At 42.3% G+C, this 27227-nt stretch overlaps 1 protein-coding gene across 7 annotated transcripts in view; it reads left to right on the top strand.

The window, feature by feature from the left end:
* C10H3orf38 (chromosome 10 C3orf38 homolog) overlaps window positions 1-26496 on the top strand; it is a 62930-nt gene extending 36434 nt beyond the window's left edge. For 4 of the 7 annotated variants that reach the window (XM_085899192.1, XM_085899194.1, XM_085899191.1 and 1 more), the window contains 4 exons: window positions 6224-6312; window positions 21964-22085; window positions 23337-23509; window positions 25516-26496. In XM_085899192.1, coding sequence (XP_085755318.1) covers window positions 21965-22085; window positions 23337-23509; window positions 25516-26340 — 1119 coding nt within the window. In that variant the 5' untranslated portion in view covers window positions 6224-6312; window position 21964 and the 3' untranslated portion in view covers window positions 26341-26496. The remainder of the gene's footprint in view (window positions 1-6223; window positions 6313-21963; window positions 22086-23336; window positions 23510-25515) is intronic. The other 3 variants (XM_085899189.1, XM_085899188.1, XM_085899187.1) reach the window with 1 other exon arrangement.
* Window positions 26497-27227: the final 731 nt, after the last annotated feature.

Below are 27227 nucleotides of genomic sequence, written 5' to 3'. Positions count from 1 at the left end.
CCCCGATAATCCACCCAAGCCCACTTCCTTCATTTCTCCTGCTTTCCTTCCTGAAAGTCCCTGTAATGTCCATCTTCTCTTCGCCATGTTCCCCGTCCCATCCCCATCCCTCTCCCTTCCACAGTTCACCTAATGTGTCTGTTCCCCACTGTTTTGTCCCTTCCACTCCCGCCCCTCTTGTCTCATGCCTCCTTGCTGTGAGTTGTGTGTTAGCTCTCATACGAGCCTCGACCAACGTATACAAAAAAAAAAAAAGGCAGTTGTTAATATTAAGAATAATGATAATAAATGTTTTCTCTGGTCTGTTCTTGCTCACTTACATCCACCAAAATGTAATTCAGAAAGAGTAAAACAATATATGAAATATGAGAATACCTTGGACATTAAAGATTTTAAATTCCCAATGCCACTAACAGATATTCCTAAATTTGAGAAAAAGAATAATCTTTCTATTAATGTATATGGATTAATGGATACAAACAAAGTTCAAATATTAAAAATTTCAAACAACTATAAAAATGAAGAAACACACATTGATCTTTTATATTTTAGTGTTGGAAAGAATTCACATTACACATACATCAATAATTTATCAAGATTAATCTCTTCTCAGGTATTCAGAACAGCAAACAAAATATATCCTTGTAAGCGATGTCTTAATTCATTTCATACAAAAGAACGATTAGAACAACATTCAAAATATTGTAGTAATCATAAATCAGCTGTAATTACAATGCCTAAACCTGGTGAAAAGATTTCTTTTGAAGATTATAATAAATCTATCATGCACCCATTTGTGATATACGCTGATTTTGAGTGTATCCTTAAAAAGATAAATACTGCTTCTCCTAATCCAAAGGAATCATATACAAATAAATATCAAAAACATATTCCTTGTGGTTTCTGTTATTATATCAAATCATCTGTTGGAGAAAAGTATAACAAACTTGAACATTATAGTGGAAAAAAGCTTCACAAGAGTTTGTAAAACGATTAGAAAAGGATTGTATAAGACTCACTAAATTAATGAAAGAAACAAATGAACCGATGAAATTAACCAAAGAAGAAAAATTAGAATTTAGAAAGAACAATATCTGTCATATTTGTGAGGGGGAAATTAAGGAGTCTAAAGTTAGGGATCATTGTCATCTTACTGGTAAATATAGAGGTCCCACTCATTCCTGTTGTAATCTTAATTATAAATTACCTTCTTTTATTCCAGTCTTTCTTCACAACAGCGCCAACTATGATACACATCTATTTATAAATGAACTTTCAAAAACACCAGGGAATATTTCTGCCATAACAAACACAAGTCAAAAGTATATTTCATTTACAAAAATGATATTCACAAAACCTATAACTCGTATTAGGTTTCTTGATTCTTACAAGTTTATGGGAACACCACTATCCAACCTCGCATCAAATCTAAGCTCCACGGGCTCTTTTCCAAATCTTAATTCATTCTTTCCAAAAGAGGAAATTCTAACTAAAGAGGAAATTCAGATTAAAGAGAGAATTCAAAGTAAAGAGGAAATTCTAATTAATGAGGAAATTAATGAAGAAATTCTTACTGAAGATGAAATTCTAATTATACAGAAAATTCGAACAAAGAATGAAATTCTAACTAAAGAGGAAATTCTGATTATAGATGAAATTCTGATTAAAGAGGGAATTCTAACTCGAGAGGAAATTGAAACAAGGAATGAAATTCAAAGTAAAGAGAAAATTCTTACAAGTAAGGGAATTTATCCTTATGGTTATATGGATTCATTTATGAGATTTAAAGAAACACAACTTCCTTCAAAAGAAAGTTTCTATAATAACCTTTATGAAGAAGAGATAAGTGATAAGGAATATAAATACGCACAAGAAATTTGGAAAATATTTAAGATAAAGAACCTTGGAGAATATCATGATTTGTATCTAAAAACAGATGTTTTATTGTTAGCTGATGTGTTTGAAGCTTTTAGATCACTCTGTCATAATAAAAATTGTTATGGATTAGATCCTGCCCACTATTTCACAGCTCCTGGTTTAGCTTGGAGTGCAATGTTGAAAATGACAAAACAAGATATAGATTTAATCAGTGATGTAGATATGCTTTTGATGATTGAGAAGTCTAAGAGAGGTGGAATATCACAAGTATGTTCAAAAAGATATGCTAAAGCAAATAATAAATATCTTCCAAATTATGAGAGTGAAAAAGATAGTAATTATTTGATGTACTTTGATGCTAATAATTTGTATAGATGGGCAATGTCTCAATCTCTGCCTTATGGTAAATTAGAGTGGGTGGAAGAAAAGGATTATGAAAAGGCTTTGATGAATATTGTTATTTCTTCTCAAGAGGAATTGAATGAGGAAGAAGAAGGTTATTATTTTGAAGTTGATTTGAGGTACCTGAGTGATCTTCATAATAAGCATAAAGATCTTCCTTTTGCATGTGAGAAAGAAACCCCAAAGAAAGAATGGTTAAGTGATTATCATAAAAGTTTTAATATTAAAGGTAAATCAACAGAAAAGTTATTAACAACATTCTATGATAAAGAGGGATATGTTTTGCATCAAAGGAACTTGAGACAATATTTATCTGCTGGGTTGAGAGTAGCTAAAATTCATAGATTTTAAAATTTAAACAAAGTCCTTGGATGAAAAAGTATATTAAATTCAATACAGATATGAGAACAAATACAAAAGTAAAATTTGAAGGGGAATTCTATAAATTGATGAATAATGCTGTCTTTGGAAAGACAATGGAGAATGTTAGAAACAGGCAAAACATTAGATTTGCAACATCTTGGGAAGAAGCTTCTAGATTGATAAATAAACCAAGTTTTGAGAGAGAAGAGGTTTTTTCAGAGAACTTTTCTGCTATTCATATGAAAAAGGAAAGTATTGTCATGGATAAACCAATTTATATTGGAACAGCAGTTCTTGATTTATCAAAGATATTGATGTATGATTATTTGTATAATGACTTAAAGAAAGAGTATGGTGAAAATGTTTCATTGTTGTATATGGACACTGATAGTTTTATTCTAGATATAAAAACTGACGATGTTTATAAAGATATGAAGAAAAATTTTGGAGTATATGATACAAGTAATTTTAGTAAGAAGAGTGAGTTATTTTCAAAAAAGAATGAAAAGGTTATTGGTAAGTTTAAGGATGAGTTGGGTGGAAAAGTAATGAGTGAGTTTATTGGATTGAGAGCAAAGGCATATGCTTATAAGTATGGTGATCAGATTGATAAAAGGTTGAAGGGAATAAAGAAATATGTAATAAAGAAATCAAAAACTTTTAGAAATTATTATAATTGTTTGATGAATAAGAAAGAAGAATATAGGAAAATGAATACAATAAGAAGTTATAAACATAAGATATATAGTGAAGAAGTAAATAAAAAGGCATTAGGAGCCTTTGATGATGACAGATTTATTTTAGATAATGGAATAAATTGTGTTCCATATGGATATTGTATGATAGAGTTTACAAAATAGATTGTGTTCCATGTGGGTATTGTATGATAGAGTGAATAGAATAGATTGTGTTCCATATGGACACAAGTTTTAATGATGGTAAGATGGGTTAGGGTTTTTAAGGGCTACCGTCGCGTTTTTCACAATATATAAATCGTCAAACCAAGTATTAGTCAAACTAAAGAGTGGAGAAAATCTCAGTCTTGGTATATAAATGGAAAACATAATGAATGTGAAAAATATCAAATAAGTCTTATTGAAAAAATATCTAAAACAAATATGCGAATCAATTTAAAAACCAATAAGTTAGAGGATGTAAAGAAAATAATAAATATCTTTGAATGGACTGAAAAATTTGATGGTTATCAATTGAACAATGGAAAAATAATTTACTACAATCTCAAAATGATATGCAACTCAGGAGGTGGTCAGATGAGATCATTAAGAGAAGTTTATCATTTTGTAATGGCACAAAAGGGGTATCTTAAAAAATATAAAGATTCAAATGTTTTGTTTTTAAATATTTTAGATGGGGATTATTGTGCAAAGAAAATTAAACTATTGAAGGAATTTGAGAATGAACAAATGTTTATAGGTTCAATGAGTGAGCTAAACAATATGCATCGGTTATTTGATAAAGAGTGTCCTGAGGCTTAGACGTTTCAGATATTTCTTTAGAATCACCTTTAACAAATCACATTACGACTTTACTACTTGAACAAATCTTTATCTTGTTGCATAGGTTATTTGAATAGAGAGCCCCTAGGTTAAAAGGGGAGACAAATAAATATACCTTTGGCGAAAAAGGGGATTTATTTTTTAGGGGAAAAAAAGAAAAAAATCATCGCTGAAAATCCCCCATTCATTTACATGGGGAAAAGTGAGCCAGAATCAGTATTCTTACCCTACTAACAACCCCTCCCCCTTTCTCTTCAACAACAACAACCCCCTCCCCCTTTCTCAACAACAACCCTCCCCCTTTCTCTTCAACAACAACAACAACCCCTCCCCCTTTCTCTTCAACAACAACAACCCCTCCCCTTTCTCTTCAACAACAACAGCAACCCCTCCCCCTTTCTCTTCAACAACAACAACCCCCTCCCCATTTCTCTTCAACAACAACAACCCCCTTGGCTCTTCAACAACAACCCCCTCCCCTTTCTCTTCAACAACAACAACAACCCCCTCCCCTTTCTCTTCAACAACAACAACCCCTCCCCCTTTCTCTTCAACAACAACAACAACCCCCTCCCCTTTCTCTTCAACAACAACAACAACCCCCTCCCCTTTCTCTTCAACAACAACAACAACCCCCTCCCCATTTCTCTTCAACAACAACAACCCCCTTGGCTCTTCAACAACAACCCCCTCCCCTTTCTCTTCAACAACAACAACAACCCCTCCCCTTTCTCAACAACAACCCCCTCCCGCTTTCTCTTCAACAACAACAACAACCCCCTCCCCTTTCTCTTCAACAACAACTACCCCCTCCCCTTTCTCTTCAACAACAACAACCCTCCCCTTTCTCTTCAACAACAACAACCCTCCCCCTTTCTCTTCAACAACAACAACCCCTCCCCCTTTCTCTTCAACAACAACAACCCCTCCCCCTTTCTCTTCAACAACAACAACCCCTCCCCTTTCTCTTCAACAACAACAACCCCTCCCCTTTCTCTTCAACAACAACAACAACCCCCTCCCCTTTCTCTTCAACAACAACAACAACCCCCTCCCCTTTCTCTTCAACAATAACAACCCCCTCCCCTTTCTCTTCAACAACAACAACCCCCTCCCCTTTCTCTTCAACAACAACAACCCCCTCCCCTTTCTCTTCAACAACAACAACCCCCTCCCCCTTTCTCTTCAACAACAACAACCCCTCTCCCCCTTTCTCTTCAACAACTCCCCCTGCCTCCTACCTTCTCTCCTTTTTCTGTACCCTCACTGTTTTTTTCTTTTTTTTCTTTACAGGAGCGAAGGTCATGGAAGACTGAGGTAGATGTGACATTAGGACAATCAAGAGAATGAAAGAACAGGACAAGAGGAAACGGATGAGTAGAGTAAACATTGAAACTTGCAAGAGATGGTTGGGTTCGGAAAGGTTGTCTTGTTTTTGGCCACCCCCGCAAAATGGTGGTGGTGATGATTTTGTGGAAAGGTTAATGGGGAAATAAAAATCTCAGCACAGAATTGGGAATGACAATATTACGATGTATTACTCGCTAAGTCCTGGAAGGAAGAGTGACAGAACAGGCTCTGGAAGGGGGTTATAATCACGGAAGAAATCGAGGAATAACAGTTGAGGTGTGCAGCCATCCTGAATTTTGGAAGTTTAATCAGGAGGGGGTTACTGGAAGAACGTGTGCATCTTGGAGTTGCTGGGGAGGGTCAGAGGGCAGAGAGCAGAGGAAGATGTACTGTAAAGTACTTGTGTTTTGTGTTGATCTCGCTTTCATGCTTTTTGTGGTCAAGTAATTTCGGTGAAAGTAATCTTCCTGTATTCCGACAAATAAAGGCTGATTAAACATCATGTATTGGTTTGTATTTAAGTTTAATTATTGACAAGTATTTTACTTCAAAAATTTCTGTTCAAAATATATCACCCCCCCCCCCCCCCCACCAAATTGTGGGCAATCACATTTGAATATACTCCAATCATTCTGTCATGCAACTTTGGCAATGTATCACTGTATGCTGATCCTTTCATAATGAACCATCTTCATCTTCACTCTTCTCTCCAGCCCTCCCATAACTTTTCAGAAGGATTGAGGTCTGGGGATTGAGGAGGCTGGCACATCAAACGGTCAACATCCTATTCTTTCTATTCCAGGTATCTCAGGTTTAGTGTAATTGGTTGTTTAGATTGTTTCATGTTATAAAAAAACAAACCACTCATCCATGAGACAACTTCCTGAAAGTGTTCCTGGTGTTGGCTTAGCAGTTAGGGTGGTGGCTTGGGATCCTAGAATCCCGAGTTCAAGCCCTGTTGGCTGCTGAATTAACACCGGGGGGTTGACTCAGCCTGTCATCCTTCTGAGGTTGGCTAAATGAGTACCAGTGTAGCAGCCGAAAAGGCTGCACACGAAGGGAAGGGGTATTAACGGCTTGATTAAATCTGGTATTGGTGTGGTGCAGGCATGATTTTCCGCGATTGGCCTCCTCCTGCGTCTTAATTCCTTGTAAATCCTTGTATTCCATGTTGTGGAATGGCATTATGGTTTTCCTTCTTTCTACACTAAATTTAATGTCTGGTGCAACTGTCAAAACAACTCCATACTGCGACAACATTCTGCTAATGTCTGAGCCTGATTTCCTTCTTGTGAACCACTTCATCTTGCAGCTGAAAAATTCAAGCTTGTTTTTATTTGTCTCAAATGCACTTCTGCATTTGTCTTTTACATAATATTTTATCACACACAATGTCTTTTACATTTGTCTTGATCTTTATCTTTTTATGCCCATTGTTGTCATTTGGATAGTTTACTTTTCTGAACATTTTTATTTTTATTTTTTGCAGCTGCTCATTCTCCATAACTCTGCTTCAGTGCCTTCAGAAAGTATTCACACCCCTTGACTTTTGTCACATTTTGTTGTGTTACAGCCTGAAATTAAAATGGATTAAATTAAAAGCTTTTGTCACCGATGTACGCAAAACACCCTGTGATGATAAAATGAAAACATGTTTTTAGAAAATGATATAAATTAATTAAAAATGAAAATCTGAAATGTCTTGCGTCAAGTGTTCAACCCCCTGAGTCAACACTTCATGGAAGCGCCTGTGGCTGCGATTACATCTTCGAGTCTTCTTGGGTATGTCTGAATCGGCTTTGTACATCTGGATTTGGGGATTTGCCCCCATTCTTCCATACAGATTTTCTCAAACTCTGTAAAGTTGGTTTTTCTTCATTGGTGAACTGCAATCTTGAAGTTTTTCTTCAGATTTTTAATGGGATTCATAGAGCTTTGCATTCAGGCCAAAGAGTTCAATTTTCATCTCATCAGACCACAGAATATTTTTTTTCCTCATCCTCTCAGAGTCTTTCATGTGCCTTTTCTTCAGGAAAGGCTTACATCTGACCACTCTCCCATAAAGCCTCCATTTGTGAAGTGCTGCAGAGATTGTTGTCCTCCAGGCAGGTTCTCGCATCTCAGCCCAGGAACTCCGGAGTTCTGTCAGAATGGTCATTGGATTCTTGGTCACCTCCCTGACCAACGTCCTTCTTGCCCAATTGCTCAGTTTGGTCAGATGGTCAGCTCTATGAAGAGTTTGGGTAGTTCCATAATCTTTCTATTTCCTAATGATGGAGCTCACTGTGCTCTTGGGAACTTTCAACACTCTAGAAATTGTTTTACACCTTTCCCTAGACCTATGCCTCCTCTCAATTCTATCTCAGAGTTATACAGACATTTACTTGGACTTCATGGTGGAGTTTCTGCTCTGACATGCGGTCGACTTTGGGACCTTGTATAGAAAGGTGTGTTTCTTCCCAAATCATATCCTATTAATTGAATCAGACATATGGTGGACTCCAAGTTGTAGACATCTCAAAGATGATCAAGGGAAAATGGATGCATCTGAGCTCAATTTGGAGTGTCTTAGCAAAGGGGTAAAATATTTATTGATGCAACGCATTTCAGATTTTCAATTTCAATTAATTCATAAATATTCTAAAAACATGTTTTCACTTTGTCATTATGGGGTATTTGGTGTCGATCAGTGACAAAAAATTTTAAATTTGATCCATTTTAAATTCAGGGTGTAACAAAACAAAATGTGACAAAAGTCGAGTGGTGTGAATACTTTCTGAAGACAATGTAGCTTTTCAAAGTTGTCTCTGCCGTTTCATATGATCTGATCACAGTTGCTGGAGAATTTTGTTTTGTGGCTCATGGAGGGGCAAAAACAGGGAATGGACCAACAACTAACAGAATGAAAAGAACAATAGAAAGAGAGAGGGGTGGGGGAGGACACACCAACAGTAAACCACACATCTAATTTATCCTCCAAAGCCAGTCATTGTTTGGGCGTCCTCTGTTGTACAAGTCTTACCTTGGCCCACATGAAGTTATCCAGCCACAAGGCCTTCATCTTCAGTTTGATGGAGTACTGCTCTCTCCTTTGGGCTCGCACCCTGCCTCACACCTTGTTCAGCTTGACGTCGTGGAAAGCAAAGACTTAAAAATCATTGGAATCTCCCACAATGAAGCTGAGTCTCTGGATTTATGACTTTCACATTGCAGACAGATCAATGGTCTCTTTCTTCTACCACCTCATTTCTGGTCAAGTACCCCCATCCTTTCTGTGCTCTAACTCCCCTTCCCCCAGGTTTCTGCAAGGTATGCTAGTAACCGCCTTCTGGTGGAACTGCCAAAATTCAGAACCACTGCTCACCTCCACTCATTCGTTCCTCTTATTTGCTGCTCATGACACCAACTTCCTTGGTCTCTTCAATGTCGTCCTTCCTTTCAGAGCTTGAAGAAAGTGGTTCACCACCATCTCATGTCATCCACCATCCACAACCACAATCTTTTCTACCCTAGATAAAAGGTAAAATGTGGCAAGGCAAAACTTTGCATGATGGGGTTTGTCCATTTGACAACTGGCTTTTTAGGCCAACTTGGATATGTGGTTTGCCAAAGAAAGATCATGGCGCAAAAGTTTGAGTGACTGAACTTATTCAAGAGGATGGTTAAAACACTATGGGAGGGTTTGCCAAATGGTCTTTTGAGAGAGACAGCTGCTGAGTGTGTGAGATTTGACAGGATTTAAAGATGCCTTCCAAGTGTTGGACCAGCTTGTGATTCTATCAAGGTCTGAAGAGAACCAAGAGGCTGTCTGCCTACCTTTCTGAAGGATGAGGGATGTTGCAGCAGAGGATGGAGTCCTCATCAAAGAGATAGATAACGAGGATTATCCAGAAAGATCGTTAATGAACATTCGGACTATGACTGGGCTGAGGATACTGCCTTGTGGCACTCCAGCATTGACGAGAGGAAATGAGAGGATCCCCTTGAGATCCACACATTGGCTATGAGATTAAAGGAAGTCAGTAAGCCATGTGTGGAGGTGGCATTGGATTTATATATATATATATATATATATATATATATATATATATATATATATATATATATATATATATATATATATATATATATTTGCATCCACAGAGAGATTTGAGTGCAAGGCGGGATGCCAGACTTTGTTGAATGCTCGAGGTATGTCTCGACTCGAGAGAGACAACCCTAATATCATGTCTGAGAATGAGGCCATCCATCCATTGTTGGGAGAGCATAAACAGCATATCCACGGTTGAGTGACCTGATCCAAATACAAAGTGATGGTCTGAGATTAGGCCGTTGGAGAAAATGAAGGATTTGATGTTGCTTGCGAAGATCGATTCCCTGACCTTGCTGATGATTGGAAGTTCCGTACTTCCGGTTCTGGGTTTGGAGCGTTGGCAGGTCTCCTTCAGGGCTCTCTGCTGACAATCTCAAAGTTAAGTTTCCGGTCGTTATCTGTCCAGTTTTAACTTCATTTTCTCACCGACATGTTACTTTGTGTTCCTAGTTCGGTTTTGTTTCAAAAATCGTGCTATTTTGTGAGTTTTCGTCGAACTTGTCTTACCGGGTGCTTGAGGCCTACTCATCCCTCCCCTTGGTGTACGATCGTCTTTATGTGTATTTTATACCCATTACCTTCAATTTCTATCTTCCCCACTTTCCCAACGTCCCCCATCCCTCCCAACTAAACACTATTTCTTGTCCAATCCAAAATAAATACCTTTCTCCTTGCACTCTCACGAGTCTCGATTCTTCTTCTTCTTCTTCTTCTTCTTCTTCTTCTTCTTCTTCTTCTTCTTCTTCTTCTTCTTCTTCTTCTTCTTCTTCTTCTTCTTCTTCTTCTTCTTCTTCTTCTTCTTCTTCTTCTTCTTCTTCTTCTTCTTCTTCTTCTTCTTCTTCTTCTTCTTCTTCTTCTTCTTCTTCTTCTTCTTCTTCTTCTTCTTCTTCTTCTTCTTCTTCTTCTTCTTCTTCTTCTTCTTCTTCTTCTTCTTCTTCTTCTTCTTCTTCTTCTTCTTCTTCTTCTTCTTCTTCTTCTTCTTCTTCTTCTTCTTCTTCTTCTTCTTCTTCTTCTTCTTCTTCTTCTTCTTCTTCTTCTTCTTCTTCTTCTTCTTCTTCTTCTTCTTCTTCTTCTTCTTCTTCTTCTTCTTCTTCTTCTTCTTCTTCTTCTTCTTCTTCTTCTTCTTCTTCTTCTTCTTCTTCTTCTTCTTCTTCTTCTTCTTCTTCTTCTTCTTCTTCTTCTTCTTCTTCTTCTTCTTCTTCTTCTTCTTCTTCTTCTTCTTCTTCTTCTTCTTCTTCTTCTTCTTCTTCTTCTTCTTCTTCTTCTTCTTCTTCTTCTTCTTCTTCTTCTTCTTCTTCTTCTTCTTCTTCTTCTTCTTCTTCTTCTTCTTCTTCTTCTTCTTCTTCTTCTTCTTCTTCTTCTTCTTCTTCTTCCTGCCGGCACACCATCTTAATTCTACTGAGCTGACCCTCTCTCGCCATTACCTTCACAATTTTTTCCGACAACCTTCCATTCCCGAATCTTACCTGTTCTTCAAAAATGCATCAAAAAATAATAATCTTCCTTGTATCCTTTCGATCTCTACACCTCCGGAAATCGTGTGTCTCTCTTCTCTTCCTGGTACTTTTCATCGACTCAGCAGCTTCACACTGCGTTTACAGTTCCAAATTCACCACACACTTCCACAATTTTACTTCAACCTTCCCTTTTCCGAATGTTACGCAATCCTTATTTAAAATAAATAATTTCACTTTTGACTATACACCTCCCATAGCCAAGTGCTTCTCCCGTAACCACGTGATCTGTTTACACTCCCTGCATTTACCGATCCAATTTCACCATTCACGTCACGATTTTTTCTTCAACACTTCCATGACCTAATCTGATGAAAACTATCTCAAACAATAATAATAAAAACGATCCCTTATAATGCTTCATCTTCCTCTTTCACACGTGTGGTACTCTTTACTGTATCATAATTCACTACTCTTCTACTATTTAAACAGACTGCTCTCAATTCGACCTTTCCCTCGTACCTTGCCTAAAAAAATACAACAGTTACAGCGTTTCTTCTCTCCATTCTCTGAATTCGCCTTTACATCAATAAACGTGTAAAATCGCATCTCTGACCTAAATCTTAAAAAAACCCCTAGTTTGCTATGAATGTTCGCTTTCCATCAACCATTCTTTTTTTTTCCAATTTCAGTGCCAACTCACCCCTCTCACCCCTCACTCTCAAAGCAACCATCCCACTCTTCTCCCTCCAAGCCTCCCTCTCACCTCTTTCAAAAACTCCCCCTGCACTTTTCTCCCACCATTCAGCCCCCTCACTCATCCTTCTCAAAGTTCCCCCCCTCTCATCCACAAAGCTGCCTCCTTCCACTGCCCTCACCTCCATCTCTTCACTCCACCACCTCAAATCCTCAACTGCCTTCTTCCCCCTCTCTTGTCCCCCCTCTCCCCCAGCTCCACAGAGCCTTTTCTTCTCCTCATCTGGCTCCCTCCCCCACCTATTCTGCAATCCCTTACACTCCTTCAACAACCCTCCTTACCTCCCCCCCTCCCTTGTCCTCCCCTCCCCCTCCCCTCCCACCCCCTGCACCCAAAGCCTCCTCCCCTCCCTCTTCCTGAACAGTGTGGACCTCAAATATCCAGGGCCTTCGCTCAAACCTTTCAGATCTTTCCATACAGGTTGACACTGACAAACCAGACATAATCTACCTCACAGAAACTTTCCTCACACAAGACGTGTCTGACTCCCAAGTATCTCTCCCTGGTTACTCCCTCCTCTGGTATGACAAACCTGAGCCTCGTCCTGGTGGAGGAGTTACTCTCTTCATCAAAGACTCTATTCCTCACTCTCCATGCACTGTCCTCACTCCCCTACACCCCCAAGAATACCTCTGACTACAGCTTCCCCTCCACTCCCACCTCATGTTTATATGTGTATTGTACCGTCCACCTAACAGTGATGACTCATCAGGTCAGGTATGGGAGCATGTGCCAGAACAGCGCGTCGCTGCGTCCACTTTCCGACGGTACTCCAGGAGCCTCCGTCTGGCCATCCCCCAGGCAGATGCCAGGCCCATCCCCATCTCCTTGAGATGATGGTCAACCTGCTGCAACCATGAGGCACGTGGTCGGCCCACTGGCCTCCTCCACTCATGAGACTCCCTCGCTGAGAGAATGTGGTGAGCAGGATCAGCGTCAGGAAAACGAGCCACATGTCCATACAGCCGCAACTGATGCTCACGGACTATGCAGGTAACAAATCTCATCCGAGTCTCTCTCAGCAACCGCTCGTTGGACACAAAATCCGACCAGCAATAGCCAAGGATTCTCCGAAGACGCCTGGTACCAAAGGAATTAAGTCTCCGTCTCAGATCCTTGGTCAGAGTCCAAGTCTCGCACCCATAGAGCAAGACTGGAAGTACCAAGGACCTGAAGACTCGGACTTTCGTCCTTCCGCACAGGTACCGGCAGCGCCACACCCCATGATCCAGTGAATCCATGACTCCCCAGGCCCGACCCAGACGTCTATTGACCTCTGACTCGCAGCCAGCAGAGACATGAATATCACTGCCAAGGTAAGTGAATCTCTCCACGACCTCAACATCCTCACCACAAACAGACACAGACAGGACAGCAGCATCCAACATGTCACTGAAAGCCTGGAAATTAGTTTTTGACCCAAGAAACCCATAATCCCAATGGCTCAGACTCCTCATTCAGCACCTCGAGGGCCCCCAAAAGGATATCTAAAGTCTCTGCAAAGATGACTGCATCACCTGCAAAATCAAGGTCCGAGATCTTGACATTCCCAAACGATGCACCGCAACTTGATCTCTCCGACATCCTCCCTAGAATCCAGTCCATACAAGTGCTGAAAAGTGTGGGGGCAAGTACACATCCCTGACGAACTCCAGTAACAACTGGAAATAAGTCAGAGATGGTACCACCACACTTCACAGCACTCTCAGTACCAGAGTAGAGTTCAGACATCAGATCGATCAGTTTTGGTGGCACCCCACGAAGACCAAGAATCCTCCAGAGGACATCCCGATTCACTGAATTGAACGCTTTACAGAGATCAACATAGGCTGCAAGCAGCCCCTGCCGAAACTCTCGTCTGCGTTCGGTGAGGACACGAAGGGCAAGGATACGGTCAATCGTTGACCTCTTTGGTGTAAAGCCTGACTGCTCTGGACGCTGGTGCTCAAGCAGATGGTGGCGAACCCTATCAAGAATTATCCGAGCAAAGACCTTGCCCGACACTGAGAGCAGCGTCACCCCTCGGTAGTTGTTGCAGTCTTGGCGATCACCCTTCCCTTTCCAGAGTGGGACAACAAGACCCCTCTTCCAGTCAGTTGGGATGATGCCTGTGTTCCAGGCAGAGCACAAAACTGCATGCAACGACACGAGTGCAGCATTTCCACCAGCCTTGAGAAGTTCGGCATGGATGCCACAGATCCCTGGAGCTTTGCCCCGTTTCAACTGGTTCACCGCAGCCCGTGTTTCCACAAGCGAAGGTGGACCACAGTTGATTCGAGGGTCAGCAACAGGGATTGTAACACCCTTGACGTCCAACTCGACAGCTGGGGGATCAGCCTGGTACAACCGCTCAAAGTAACCGGCCCAGCTGGCCTTCACTTCAGACTCCTCTGTCAAGAGCCTACCACTCTCTGCTCGAACTGCAGTGCTCCGAGGGATGGGCTTGGATGAACGTAATGCGCGAATTCCCCTGTAAGCGGGACGAGAATCACCTGTCCACAGGTGATGCTCTACCCCCTCACAGATTCCTCGCACATAGGCCTCCTTGTCCACCCTCAGTGCACGTACAGTTTTACGCCTCAGCTTCCTGAACAGCTCAGCTCTGCCATTCAGCCTGGCACTGCGACTCTGGTCAATGGTATCCAGTGTCCCTTGAGAGACAAAATTCTTCTTTGCCCTGCGGTGAGCTCCAAGACATCCACCGGCAACATCAAGGACGGTGGTCTTGAAGGCGCTCCACAACTCTTCAGGACCCCCCAAAGCACCCAGACCCCCCAAGTGTCCACTCAGCCTGTTCGCAAACTCCTCAGCTACTCTCTCATCCCTGAGCTTGGCAACATCCAGCCTTGGCTGGGATGGTACCATTCTTCAGGATTTAAGGTGCAGCTTTAGAGTTGTTACAACAAGCCTGTGGTCAGTATTGAGGAACTGAGCACTCCGGTAGACCCTGCAGTTCTGGATCATCCTCCAACGACCGTCAATGAGGACATGGTCAATCTCCTTTGCCACATCGATCGCGTTGGAATACCAAGTCCAGCGATGAGCTTGTGGGCGCTGAAACCATGAACCAGCCACCCTAAGTCCATGACTTCTTGCAAAGTCAAGGAACTTAGTGCTATTCTGGTTCATAGTTCCTGACCCATGGGGACCAAAACACACCTCATAACCATCCCTATCAGTTCCAGTCGATGCATTGAAATCCCCCAAGACTAGAATGACTCATCTACACCTCACTATCCGAAAACATGGACCAACTTCTATCTTCTCATCCAAACTCTCTCTTCCTCATATGTGGCGACTTCAATTGTCATCTACCAGTTGGCACAGTGTGGGTACCTCTCTCACCTGTCATGGCACTTCAGCAAAAGCCTTCTGCGACTCATTGGGACTGACTCAATCTGTCAACTTCCCGACCCGGATCTCAACCAATGGTACTCCATCTCTTCTGGATCTGATTTTGACAAATTTCCCTGACAATATCTGCTGCTCTTCCCCCGCTCTAATCGGTTATTCTGACCACGTCCTTGTCAAAGTGGACATATCTCTGGCTGTTATCAGAGAACCACCCCACTGCTGTCAAGTCTGGCGTTTCACTCAAGCTGACTGGCAGGCTCTCCAAGCAGCCCTCAAACTTATAGATATATAGCTCTCAAACTGGTCTCCTATCTCCACTTTCTCCAACATCAACTCATCCTGGGAATTCTTTCAAGGAAACTTGCTCTCCCTCATGCACAGATTTATCCCCTCTCGTCTTCAGTTGTCCTACCCTTCCTCACGCCCTTGGTTCACTGAAGCTTGTGGCGAGGCAGTTGTCCTGAAACAACTTGCCTTTTCCTCATGGAAAGCGAATCCAAATGAGGGCAATCTCAGTTCCTTCCATAAAGCTCGGAACAAGTGTGTATCTACCCTCAGGAGAGCCAGAAAACAACATCTTTCAAAGCTCAAGTCTGAATTTTCAAACCTCTCTCCCTCCTCAAAATCCTGGTGGCATCTAATCAAATCTGTTTCTGGTGTATGTTCCCCCTCCATCCCTCCATTACCTCAAATGGCCGCACTGCTGATACCGCACGTGAAAAAGCTGAATGCCTAAACTCGGTGTTTGCAGCTAAATCTTGTGTCCAAAACCCATCACTTTATCTCCCCACCTTACCCAGTCACACCCAACTGTCCCTGGACTCTGTGTCCTTTTCTCCTGACAAGGTGGAGAGTTTGCTGTCAAACCTCGACTCAGATTCTGCAACCGGTCCAGACGGCATCAGCCCACGTGTCCTAAAAACCTGCTCTTCTGCTCTTGCTCACCCTCTCTCTGTTCTATTCACCCTCTCATTTGCTCAAGGTCATCTGCCATCTGCTTGGAAATCAGCAAGCATTACTGTCCTGCATAAAAAGGTGCAAAAACAGATCCCTGCAACTTCAGACCAATCAGCCTTCTCCCAATCATCAGCAAGGTTATGGAATCCATCATTGCTTCAGACATTAAATCCTTCCTCTTCTCCAATGGCTTGATTTCCAATCATCAATTTGGTTTCAGACCAGGTCACTCTACCCTGGATATGCTGCTTTTGCTCTCCCAACAATGGATGGAGGTCCTCAATGCCAGACATGACATCCGAGCCGTCTCCTTGGACATATCACGTGCTTTTGACACGGTCTGGCACCCTGCCCTGGTCACCAAAATCTCTTCCTATGGTATCCAAGGCCATCTCCACTCATGGCTCGCAGATTTCCTCTCCTGTCGAAGTCAACATGTGGCCCTAAATGGAGTTCTTTCATCCCCTCTTCCTGTCCAGGCTGCAGTTCCTCAAGGTAGCGTTCTGGGTCCTGTTCTTTTTCTGGTTTTCATCAATGATCTCTCCGACTCTGGAAAATCCTCTCTATCTATTTGCTTATAACTCCACCCTCTGCCGTATCATCGGTCATCCCTCAGTCCGGCAAGAAGCAGCTTCTTCGCTCACTGCAGATATGGGTAAAATCACAAACTGGTCCAACACGTGGAACATGTCTTTCAATCCGGGACAAATCTCACACTCTCACTATATCTCTCCGAAAAGACCGTTTAGAAAAAAACCCCATCCACTTTCTCAACAATCCTCTGGAAGAAGTCCTTTCTTTCAAGCTTCTGGGTCTCACGATCTGCCATGACTTTTCCTGGGAAAGCCACATTTCAAACCTCGCCTCCAAAGCCAGTTGCTGACTAGGAATCCTCTGTCGTGCAAAGTCCTTCCTCGGCCTACCTGAGCTCCTGACCACTTGCAAAGCTTTCGTCCGCAGCCTGATGGAGTACTGCTCTCTCCTCTGGGCTGGTGCTCCTGCTTCCCACCTTTCTCGGCTTCACGCTGTGGAAACCAAGGCATTTCGGATCATTGGCATCTCCCGCAATGAGGCTGAGTCTTTGAGCCTCTCATTCTCTCACCGCAGGTTGGTCGGTGGTCTTTCTGTCTTCTACCGTCTCCTCTCCAGCCTCGCCCCCCTGCTCTCTCTGCGATTTGTCCCCACCACATTTCCGCAGGGCGCTCAAGGTCCGCTAACAACCTCCTTCTGGTTAAACTACCAAAATCACGAATCACTGCTCACCTTCACTCTTTCATTCCTCTTTTTTTTCCCAACCTTTGGAATAAACTCCCTCACTCTATTCAATCCCATTCTTCCCTCCAGGCCTTCAAAACAGCAGTTCACCACCACCACCTCTTATCCCCAATCTAAATCCTTGATCTTTTCTACCCGTGATAATCCACCCAAACCCACCTCTTTCAAATTCCCTGCTTTCCTTCCTGAAAGTCCCTGTAATTTCCATCTTGTATTCCCCATGTTCCCCACCCATCCCTCTCCCTTCCACAGATCTAATGTCTCTGTTCCCCACTGCTTTGTCCTTCCCACTACCGCCCCTCTTGTCTCATGCCCCCCTTGCTGTGCATTGTGTGTTCGCTCTCACACGAGACTCAACAAGGTATACAAAAAAAAAGAAGTAAGCTAATAGGTTTTTTTTAAGGGTATTGGCTTTTGCACCTTTTATTTAACGAGGTGATGGCTGACTTTCAAGCAGATGGAAGATGACCAAGGGCAAATTATAGGGTGAACAGAGCAGAAATAAGATTTGCAAAAGCAGCAGAGCAGGTCTTTGCGGACGTGTGCTGATGCTGTCCGGGCCAGTTGCAGAATCAAAAATTCTCTCCCTTCTCAGATGAAAAAGACACAATCCAAGGGCAGTTGGGTCAGGTGGGTAGAGGGAGTGAGGGGTTGGGGAGACGAGAGTTTGAAACGAACCCAGAATTGTCATTCGGCCTTCTCACACACAGATTTGGTTGTGGTGCCATTTTGAAGTGGGGGAAGGGTTGGCGGAGTGCATATTCCAGAGGCAGACTTGAGTGCAGTCTGGAGGTTGGACAGATGTTGTTTTCTGGCTCTTCTGAGAGTAGAGACACTTCTTGTCGGCTTTTTGGACTGATCTGAGGTTGCCTTGGGTCAGATTTTCCCTGAGGAAAAGAAGACTCGCTGGTGCTGAGATGGCTCTCTAAGAATGGCCATAAAGATGTTTAGTCTCACAAGCACATGATCAGATGAGCAATTTGGAACACAGCAAGAACAGGGAACATTAGTAGGTAGGTTGGTCATTACTAAGCCTGGAAGGGAGGATTTGCCTTGGCAGAAATCTAGGTGGGAAAGTCCACAATGGAGTCTGAGAAGTCCTTGATTGAAATGCTATGGCTGGTGAGAGTTATGAACATGCAGCTAATTGACATGGTGACAATTGAAATCACCACATATAAGGAAGAGAGTTGAGATAAGTGGTTAAGAGTTGGTCCATGTTGGCTGAGGAAGATGCAAATAGGCATCACTGTTCAGAGGACAGTGCAGTACAGCACACAGACAAACAAGAGGTTGGGGTGGAGGGGAAGTTGTAGCCAAAGATACTCCTGATAATTTGGAGGTGTAAGAGCAGTACAATAGACTGTGAGAAATGGAGTTGTTTATTTAAATTGTAGCTTCACTGCCAGGGTGGAATTCAGGCCTGTCATACCTGAGGAGGAAATAGTTGACGAGAGACACGAAAGCATTAAGCATGTCCCGTGGGAGGAAGGATTCCACGAAGGAGATGTTGTGTTTATTAGCAGCAGCCTGTATTGAGAGATGGCAAATTGGAGTGGAGGGCCTGGTTGTTGGAGGTCCGCAAGTGGACAGGGAGTATGGCAAAAGATGTAAAATTGGATGAGAATGCAATTAATAACAGGAGTGAAATGGTGACAGAAAGACACAGCAGATCTGGTCTGGAAAAAACCTAGTTTTTATAAACTTCAAGGGGGAAGTCAAATTGAAATCTGCAGTGGATTGCATGCAGGTGATGAAGTGGTTTATCCTCGGAGTTCTGAACGACCCATTTGTCTTCTCTCTTGCTTGTCTTCCTCTTTCTTCCTCAAGTACTCTTGTTTGGAAAGTCACTGGTTTATTGGCATCTTTATTTAAATTTTTTATTGTGGTCTTCACTCCATTATGTGAAACATTGACCTTCCTTGCAATTTCCCACACTGAATATCCTTTGTTGTGCAATGCAGTGTAGTGATAGCTACTTGATTGTCATGTGTCATTGTCCGAGTTAAAGCTACAGTAGTTCTGTACTGAAACATAAATGGACATGGGATAACACTTGCAGACTCAAAAATGTCTTGGAAGATGGTTCGTACTGAGTGGAATTCAATGGACAGCGATACGTTGCTCAGGTTATGTGACAGAATGCAAGGGGTGGGGGTGGGAGAGGGCTCGGGGAACTTGTTATAGTGGCCAATCTAGTTTTAAACAAGTTTCAACTCCAAAGGAAGTGTTGCTTTTCTGATATAATCAATCCATTGAAAGCAATTTGTTCATTCAAATGAGAATCTCCCGAGTGTACGAATCTGGCAAAAATTCTCCTGAACACCATCACGCTTATTTCACGAATGGTACCGATGAACATATTTCTTAGAGTAGGTATACCCATTTCTTTAGTATGTAAGGACCATGTCTGATTTTTTAACAACTATGTTGTACAGCAGAAAGAGACTGTCGCTTTTGATGCCGATGACAGGATTTATGTTTGTCAGTACGATGTGTAGTTTGTCCAACATGCAATTGACGTGTTGATCGGTTTCAGAGGAAACTAGGGAGAGGTGGGAATTAGTCCAAGAGCATTGGGTTTAACCTGGACATTTTTGGTAACAAGCTGATTTTTTTCAGGAAAGGTCCAGGAATGTGTGTGAAATAACATACTAAAAGTCCTCATGAATCCTCCTTGAGCGTTTTCCGCAATCTAAGATGGCGTCCAAAATGGCCGCCATTTCATGTTTTTCTCTTAACTTTGCAAGTAGGTTTCCCCAAAACGCACTTTAGATGTCTAAATATATGTCTTGAGAAATAAGGAACTCATTCAGATACTTTAAAGTACAAAGGAAACAATAAAACCGCTGAAGTTCTTTCTGAAATTCAAATGGTGCTCAAAATGTCCGCCACTTATCAACACACTGCTGTTTTAGCCTGTTTCAAGAGGCAAAGACATTCAAAACAAGATCATGCTAGAGATTCAAACCTCAAAAGTTTCAGATGAATCTTTACCTTACGCATGCACACACCTAGTTGCATCAGTCATTGTCTTCATCGTCGGATGCTGTATCTTCAATGTTGATGTCCTCTGAAGTTGGGGTAATATCATCGTCGGCATCTATAAGAGTTGGTGCTGTATTGTTGCAATTGAGACCACTGCATTTACTGCACATTGAGGTACAAAAGAGCCCAAGTTTCTTGCAGCTACATGTCATGCTTCTGCAACCATCTGGTTTACACCCACATGCCACCATGTTCAGCAAAGTGTCGGGTGCAACAGCAATGTCTGTTTCTACCGGGGTAAGAGTCCCGTCCTGAAATCGCCAGCCCCATTCTGTTGGAGATAAGGAGTTACCCATCCATTCCTGGACGGTAAGATAGGCGCGATATGAATGTTGCTTTGCTGCAGCACTAGTTGGAGGTAGACTTTCTAGCTGAAAGGATGAACTCGGGGAACTGCGACCGATTGCCCGTTTGTATGCGATGTGACGGTAGTCATCAAGAGATTCAAAACTGCTGGCTCCATAAAGCTTAAGAATGAAGCCTTCCCCAGCTTTTTCCACCTCGTCATGGGTGCTTCCACTGTTTGTGAAGGTATCCAGCAAGTCGTAGTCCCGCTTCTTGTGCACCATGTTGAAAGCTTTACGCTTGCCCTGACGATAGATCGCAGAGACCGTGTCACATCCCGTCACAGCATGAAGAAACATCAAGTGATTTCTTGTGTCCCCTATGGCATGCTGAATCTCATGAATGTTGAAGACCGTGACAGGATTACTGCGGCATAGCATGTACACATCTGTGGAAGAGGTTGCCCGAGCAACTAGCATTACCAGTAAGTCTGTGTCCGTACCAACGACAGCAACTGGCACATGTTCTGACTCTGCCAGTGCTAGTGCTGTGGAGACAATCAGGGTGTCGGCGTCTGCTTCTGCCTGCTTGACGCATACTCCAGCCATGAGCATTTTGTCACGTAGAGTTTGTACAAGTCTCGCCTTATTGTTGCCGTTGGCTAAGAAAGCTGCTTGGGTTGTGGTGGTTGGCATATCATCTTCAAATATGATGTCACTAGAGGTACACTTCTGAGCTCTTCGTTTCTGCTCAGCTACCTTTGTCGAAGTTGCGCTTCCATATCCATCAAACACCACCGTTGATTGAGCTCCATAGTGTTTTAGGATGTACAGCTTGCATGCTTCAGCATCTCTTAAGATGTATTCTAATGAGTTCCTCATACTTCAAAACATATATGTAGACATTTAAAGTGTGTTTTGGGGAAACCTGCTTGCAAAGTTATGAGAAAAACAGAAGAGGCGGCCATTTTGGACGCCATCTTGGATTGCGGAAAACGCTCAAGGAGGATTCATGAGGACTTTTAGTATGTTATTTCACACACATTCCTGGACCTATCCTGAAAAAATCAGCTTGTTACCAAAAATGTCCAGGTTAGGGCCTATTTTGACCTAATGCTCTTGGACTAAATATTTTCAGGAGATTAGTAGCGAGTGATGCATTTTTCAAGATGAGAGTAGATATGGTAATGCTATTGGTATGAGTGGAATCATTGTTTGGTTGTGGTTCCAGGATGCTTCTGGGTATTGAAAGGGATGGCTGTGCTGAGATGCTAAACCAGTTGACAGATGAAGAACTCTCAGCACTGAAAGACACAGTCACCCAACGCTCTTTGGATTCCAACAGCCGTGAAGGTGTGTTTGTGACTACACCAGAAAAAAAAATTGACTTCATTGCACTGGATTGTCCCTTTATTACCTCCGTCACCGAAAGTGAAGGTGGTTGTTTTCATCCCTCTCTGTTTGTTTGTTTGTTTGTTTGTCTGTCTGTGTGCAGGATATCTCAAACAGTCGTGGATGGATCTGGCCCAGGCAAAAACAACTTTCTTTTTCTGTAGTAATTCTCTGCAGACTACTGTAGTATATGAGAGTACAACTCTCGTATACGAAAGTTCTCACGAGCATTTTTGCCTGGGGGATGAAATTTGGTGGACAGGTTGGGTGTGTGACCATGACAAATTGGTTCGATTTTGGTGAAGATCCGAATCCGGATCTGGATACAAGAATTATTTAATTTCAAAAGTGATTCTTCACCATTGAGAGATGGGGCCAAAAACAATATATGGCATGATATCTCAAAAATGTTTTGGGCCCGATATGTTCTCCTGGATCAGGCATTATGTGGTGGAGGTATGTGCTCCATCGAGTGCCCTTCTATTTACCTCCACCACCGAAGGTGAAAGAGGTTACGTATTCACTCCTCTCTGTCTGTGTGCAGGATATTTCGAAAAGTTGCGGGCGGATCTGGATGAAATTTGGTGGACAGGTTGTGTATGTGACATTGACGAACTGATTAGATTTTGGTGAAGATCCGGATCTGGATCCGATGACTAGAATTTTTGAAAGTGATTCTTCACCATTGAGTGATGGGGCCAAAACATTTATATATAGCACGATATCTCAACAAATGGTGGATGGATTCGGACGAAATGTGGAGGACACGTTGGGTGTGTGACGAGAAAGAATCGATTCCATTTTGGTGAAGATCCGAATCTGGATGTGACAATTTTTTTAAGTGATTCTTCACCATTGAGATTGGGTCCAAAAACTATATGTAGTATGATATTCCAAAAATATATTTGTCCCGATATGCTCTCATGGATCAGGCACTGTGTGGCGGAGGTATGCTCTCTCCCGAGTGCCCTTCTAGTATTTATTTTGTCATGGTTTTACCTCCAGATACAGAGTTTATCAGTACTTCAAATCAAACCAACGTTCCAGTGAAGATTTCTTTGTAGAAAAGAGTGGGAGGCCAATCATTAAAGTACCACAGCATTATCCTTCATCAAGTGAATTGCCTTTCTAGTTCAAAGGACTGGTGTTACAATATTATATTTTTTGACTTGATACATAATAATTACATGTATTCATCGACGTTTGCTTCAGATGCGAGGGATGCGATCCTCACTTACAGCAAGAATGCTGAGGAATTTCTGTGCAGGCAGAAGTTGCGGAGGGGCATCATTTTACGATACCTGATGCAATATCACGTGGCTCTTGATCCCAAAGCAACGAAGCCGATTCTGGTGAAAGAAGTGCTCAAGTACTGGGCGGTGGAGGTGTGTTCTGGAATCGTAAATACTGGGTTTGTTTCAAAACCAAATATGTTGTTGTTTTGTTTTTATAATTGCAAATTGCTCTTCTTGCGTTTATCGACATTCGTATATTTTTATTTGTTTACACTCGATTATCTCATTCAGATTTATGAGAATTCCTGTAATTTGCAGATTAAAAAAAAAAATTGTGGGGTGGGGGCAGTTGGTAAGGGTTCTGGCTTAAAATTGCTTTGAGGTACCGCTCTGTAGGGGAGAACGTTACTCCATTGTGCCAAGGACAGAGGCCTTATACGCTGTGGGTAGTTCTGATATTTTGAGTAATGACTTGCAAAGGATTCCCAGTCGGTAGCTTGCTTTGGAAGCCAGCTTTGCTGTGTGGTCGGTCCAGGAGAAATCATGGCAGATTATGAGGCTGAGAAATTAGATGGCAGAGACTGCCAATATTGAATGACTTGTATTTATCACATCAGTATGTAATCAATGGCAGATCAGCAGAGGGAGACCCAGCTGCTGTTTGCTTGTCAGTGGGATGCCAGGTACCAGGACTCAAAACACACTGGGGCAGTTGGTGAATTTGCCCTTGAAAGCTCCAAAATAGCCCTCAAAATCAGATTGGGGGTGGGGGCAAAAGATTCAAAATATTGAGATGTGTCACCCCTATAAATATCAGCATACATTATGGAAAGTTGAAGAGTATCCAAACACGTTATGGCTGCGATCTATCTTTCCTTTCCCTACTCCATGAACGATAACTAGCAATCTGCTTGCAGGCACAGCCATGTTGTTTATTTACAACAATACATAGTCACGCAAGCAAAAGTGCGCTTTGCTGGCGAAAATAGCCGTGCTGCTGCGGACTCTCACTGTACGGCCGCAGAACGCAACGGGCTGGTTGTGGGTACCATACGGTATCTCCCATGTTGGATTACAGAATGCCGTATGCTGGAATCGTCAACACGATGGAGCACTTTCTGATTCGACAAAAACCTGTGCAATACACTGGTATGACAAAAACTTCGAAAGCATCTTCAAGATCATCTTCTGAGGCCGATAGGTACATCAACCGTCCCCATCAACAATAATAATAAGCCTGCTTCCAATGAAAGCACCACAAATGTGTGGAAGCTGTACTGAATTGGGATGCATCTAACCAGGGACTGGAGGTTGCAAATGCACTGCAAGGCCTGTTGTGGTGCACCGTGCACCAACACTTGAAAAAGGAGCCTCGAAAAACAAAAACATTGCCTCTGAAAATCAAAGGTAGCCCTCAAATTCAGCAAACAGTTGTTTTTTTTCTCAAAAAGAGCCCTAACAAATACATTCTTTTGAACCCTGTCAGGCACTGCCCATCAATATCGAGGCGGATTTTCAGAACACCGGAGAGGTTGTTTATGGATTTGAGCAACATTGGAGTGAAGACAGTCTTGCGGAACTCCAGCCATGGAGTGGGGAGAGGGTTAGAGGAGTGGGTTTCACTGATAGCAACGTAATGCCTGTTTGAGTGAAGGAAGTCAAAAAGCCAGGTATGATGACGGCCTTGCATGCTTCAGACGTGCTTTGCAAACTGAACAGGATACCAGACTGTCGAGTACCTGAGATATGTCCGGGGAGACTTCTTCCACAATAATTGACAAACCTTCTCTCTGTCCTTCTTGTGTTTGAAAAAAACGTTAATGATTTTGGCAACTTTGACTGCACATGGTGATAACAGCACTTTCTATGAGAACATCGTCAGCCTTGTCATTACCTTCCATGCTAACAATGTAGAAAATGGTGAGAGGAAGTGATTTGAGGCAACAAATACAGATTTAGGATGACACATTTTTGTTCTATGACCAAATGATTGTTTTAGCTGATTTGAAACCAAAATGATTGTTGCACCATTAAACTATTCTGTGCTATTTGAGAGCATTTATTTATATTTTGTGAGCAAAAGTATTTTTTATTTTAATGGCATTATCAGCTCTGGTTATTGATACTCGTTTTGTTTTTCCTTTCTTTTCCAACAGGCAGGTATATCACACAAAATACCATATAATGAAACGGCTGTCCTCAAAGACGACCCAAATATTTATTGTGCCACGACTTCTGCACGTCATCCTCTCAAGTCTGAAAATGGTTGCCAAACAAAAATCCCTTTGAGTGTGCGAAAAAGCTCTTGCAAAATCGAAAATAAAACCGATGTGGAAACAAAGGTTGCTTGTGCTAATGTGGGACTAGATCTTGAGAGATTTTCAAAAGAGTTTCTGCAATGGATCTTTCAGCTGATAAATTCACAGCATCCCAATTGCACTGCACCGATGGTCCTCACACCTGATCTTTTTTGGCCAGATGTGGAACTCTTGCTTCATGTTGGTGGTTTGTGTCGGTCTGTTGAGAGTTCAAGTGGATCGCAGGCAGTTGTGGAGATGGAGAGATATCGAGGAGGTTCAAACGGTCGAGATTACTCAATGGAGCAATACAGTGGTGTCGAAACGGTGATCCATCGACTTAAACAGCTTGTTCAAGAACGAGGCCTAGCCTTCAACCCCAACTCGCATAGCAAAGAGGCATATGTTGATCAACACGGGTTGGTTGCAGTATGTTCTGCTGGGACAATCCACACAAAGGAACTGTGCGTAGGCGCATTTCGTTTGTCAGTTGGCGTAATCAGCGATGCTTTCTGCAAGGGTGTGTGGAAGATGAAGTTTCTTCATCTATGGTTGGGTACTGCTGGAGGGATGAATGGGTGTAATGAGATGGTGAATTCTGAAGATTCCCACTTGGGGCTTGCAATGTTGAAGAAACCTGCAATTCAGGGTAATGATGGTGTTGAGATGATGGATTTGGGATGAGTGGTTGAGGGGGACAAAGTGATAAATCTATTGTCTGTTTGCAATCTTTTTGGAATGAAAAGCATTTTAAAATGATTTTCTCTGCACCTGCTACTTTGCTTGTTTGGAAAATAATTCTTATGGCCTTGTACATAAAGCTTATCACACAAAGCCTGACTTTACCTCTTTGTACAATGTATTCCATGAAAGCTTTGCTTTGCAAGTTTGTAAATTGATGTTGATGTGATAAAATGTGAAGAGCGATAGAACATCCTGCACTCTAACCGTTTGCGTTAGCAAAGATCTCATCATGGGCTGCTATGGTTAGTAATGGAAACTCACTTTTAAGTTGCAGGTGTCCAGTGATTTTTATTTATTTTTAACATTATTTTTCAGCCAGTTGGCCCGTCTATTTAGTGCCAGGTTTGGGTGCCTGGAGGGCCCCCATGAGGATATACATTACATGGCCAAAAGTATGTGGACACCCCTTCTAATTAGTGGATTCGGCTATTTCAGTCACCCATTGCTGCCAGGTGTATAAAATCAGGCACACAGCCATGCAATCTCCATCGACAAACATTGGCAGTAGAATGGGCCACACTGAAGAGCTTGGTGACTTTCAACGTGGCACTGACTGTCATAGGATGCCACCTTTCCAACAAGTCAGTTCATCAAATTTCTGCCCTGCGAGAGCTGCCCCGGTCATCTGTAAGTGATGTTATTGTGAAGTGGAAGCGTCTTGGAGCAACAACAGCTCAGCCACGAAGTGGTAGGTCACACAAGTTCACAGAATGGGAGCGCTAAGTGCTGAAGCACTTAGCATGGAAAAATCGTCTGTCGTCGGTTGAAATACTCACGACCGAGTTCCAAACTGATTGGAATCAACGCCAGCACAAGCACAGTTCATC

This window comes from Eptatretus burgeri, chromosome 10 (assembly GCF_056783735.1).
Source record: "Eptatretus burgeri isolate ZD-2024b chromosome 10, Ebu_testis_v1, whole genome shotgun sequence".
NCBI lineage: Eukaryota > Metazoa > Chordata > Myxini > Myxiniformes > Myxinidae > Eptatretus > Eptatretus burgeri.
The sequence above is the reverse complement of the archived record's forward strand: the minus strand, read 5'-3'. Positions and strand labels throughout refer to the sequence as shown.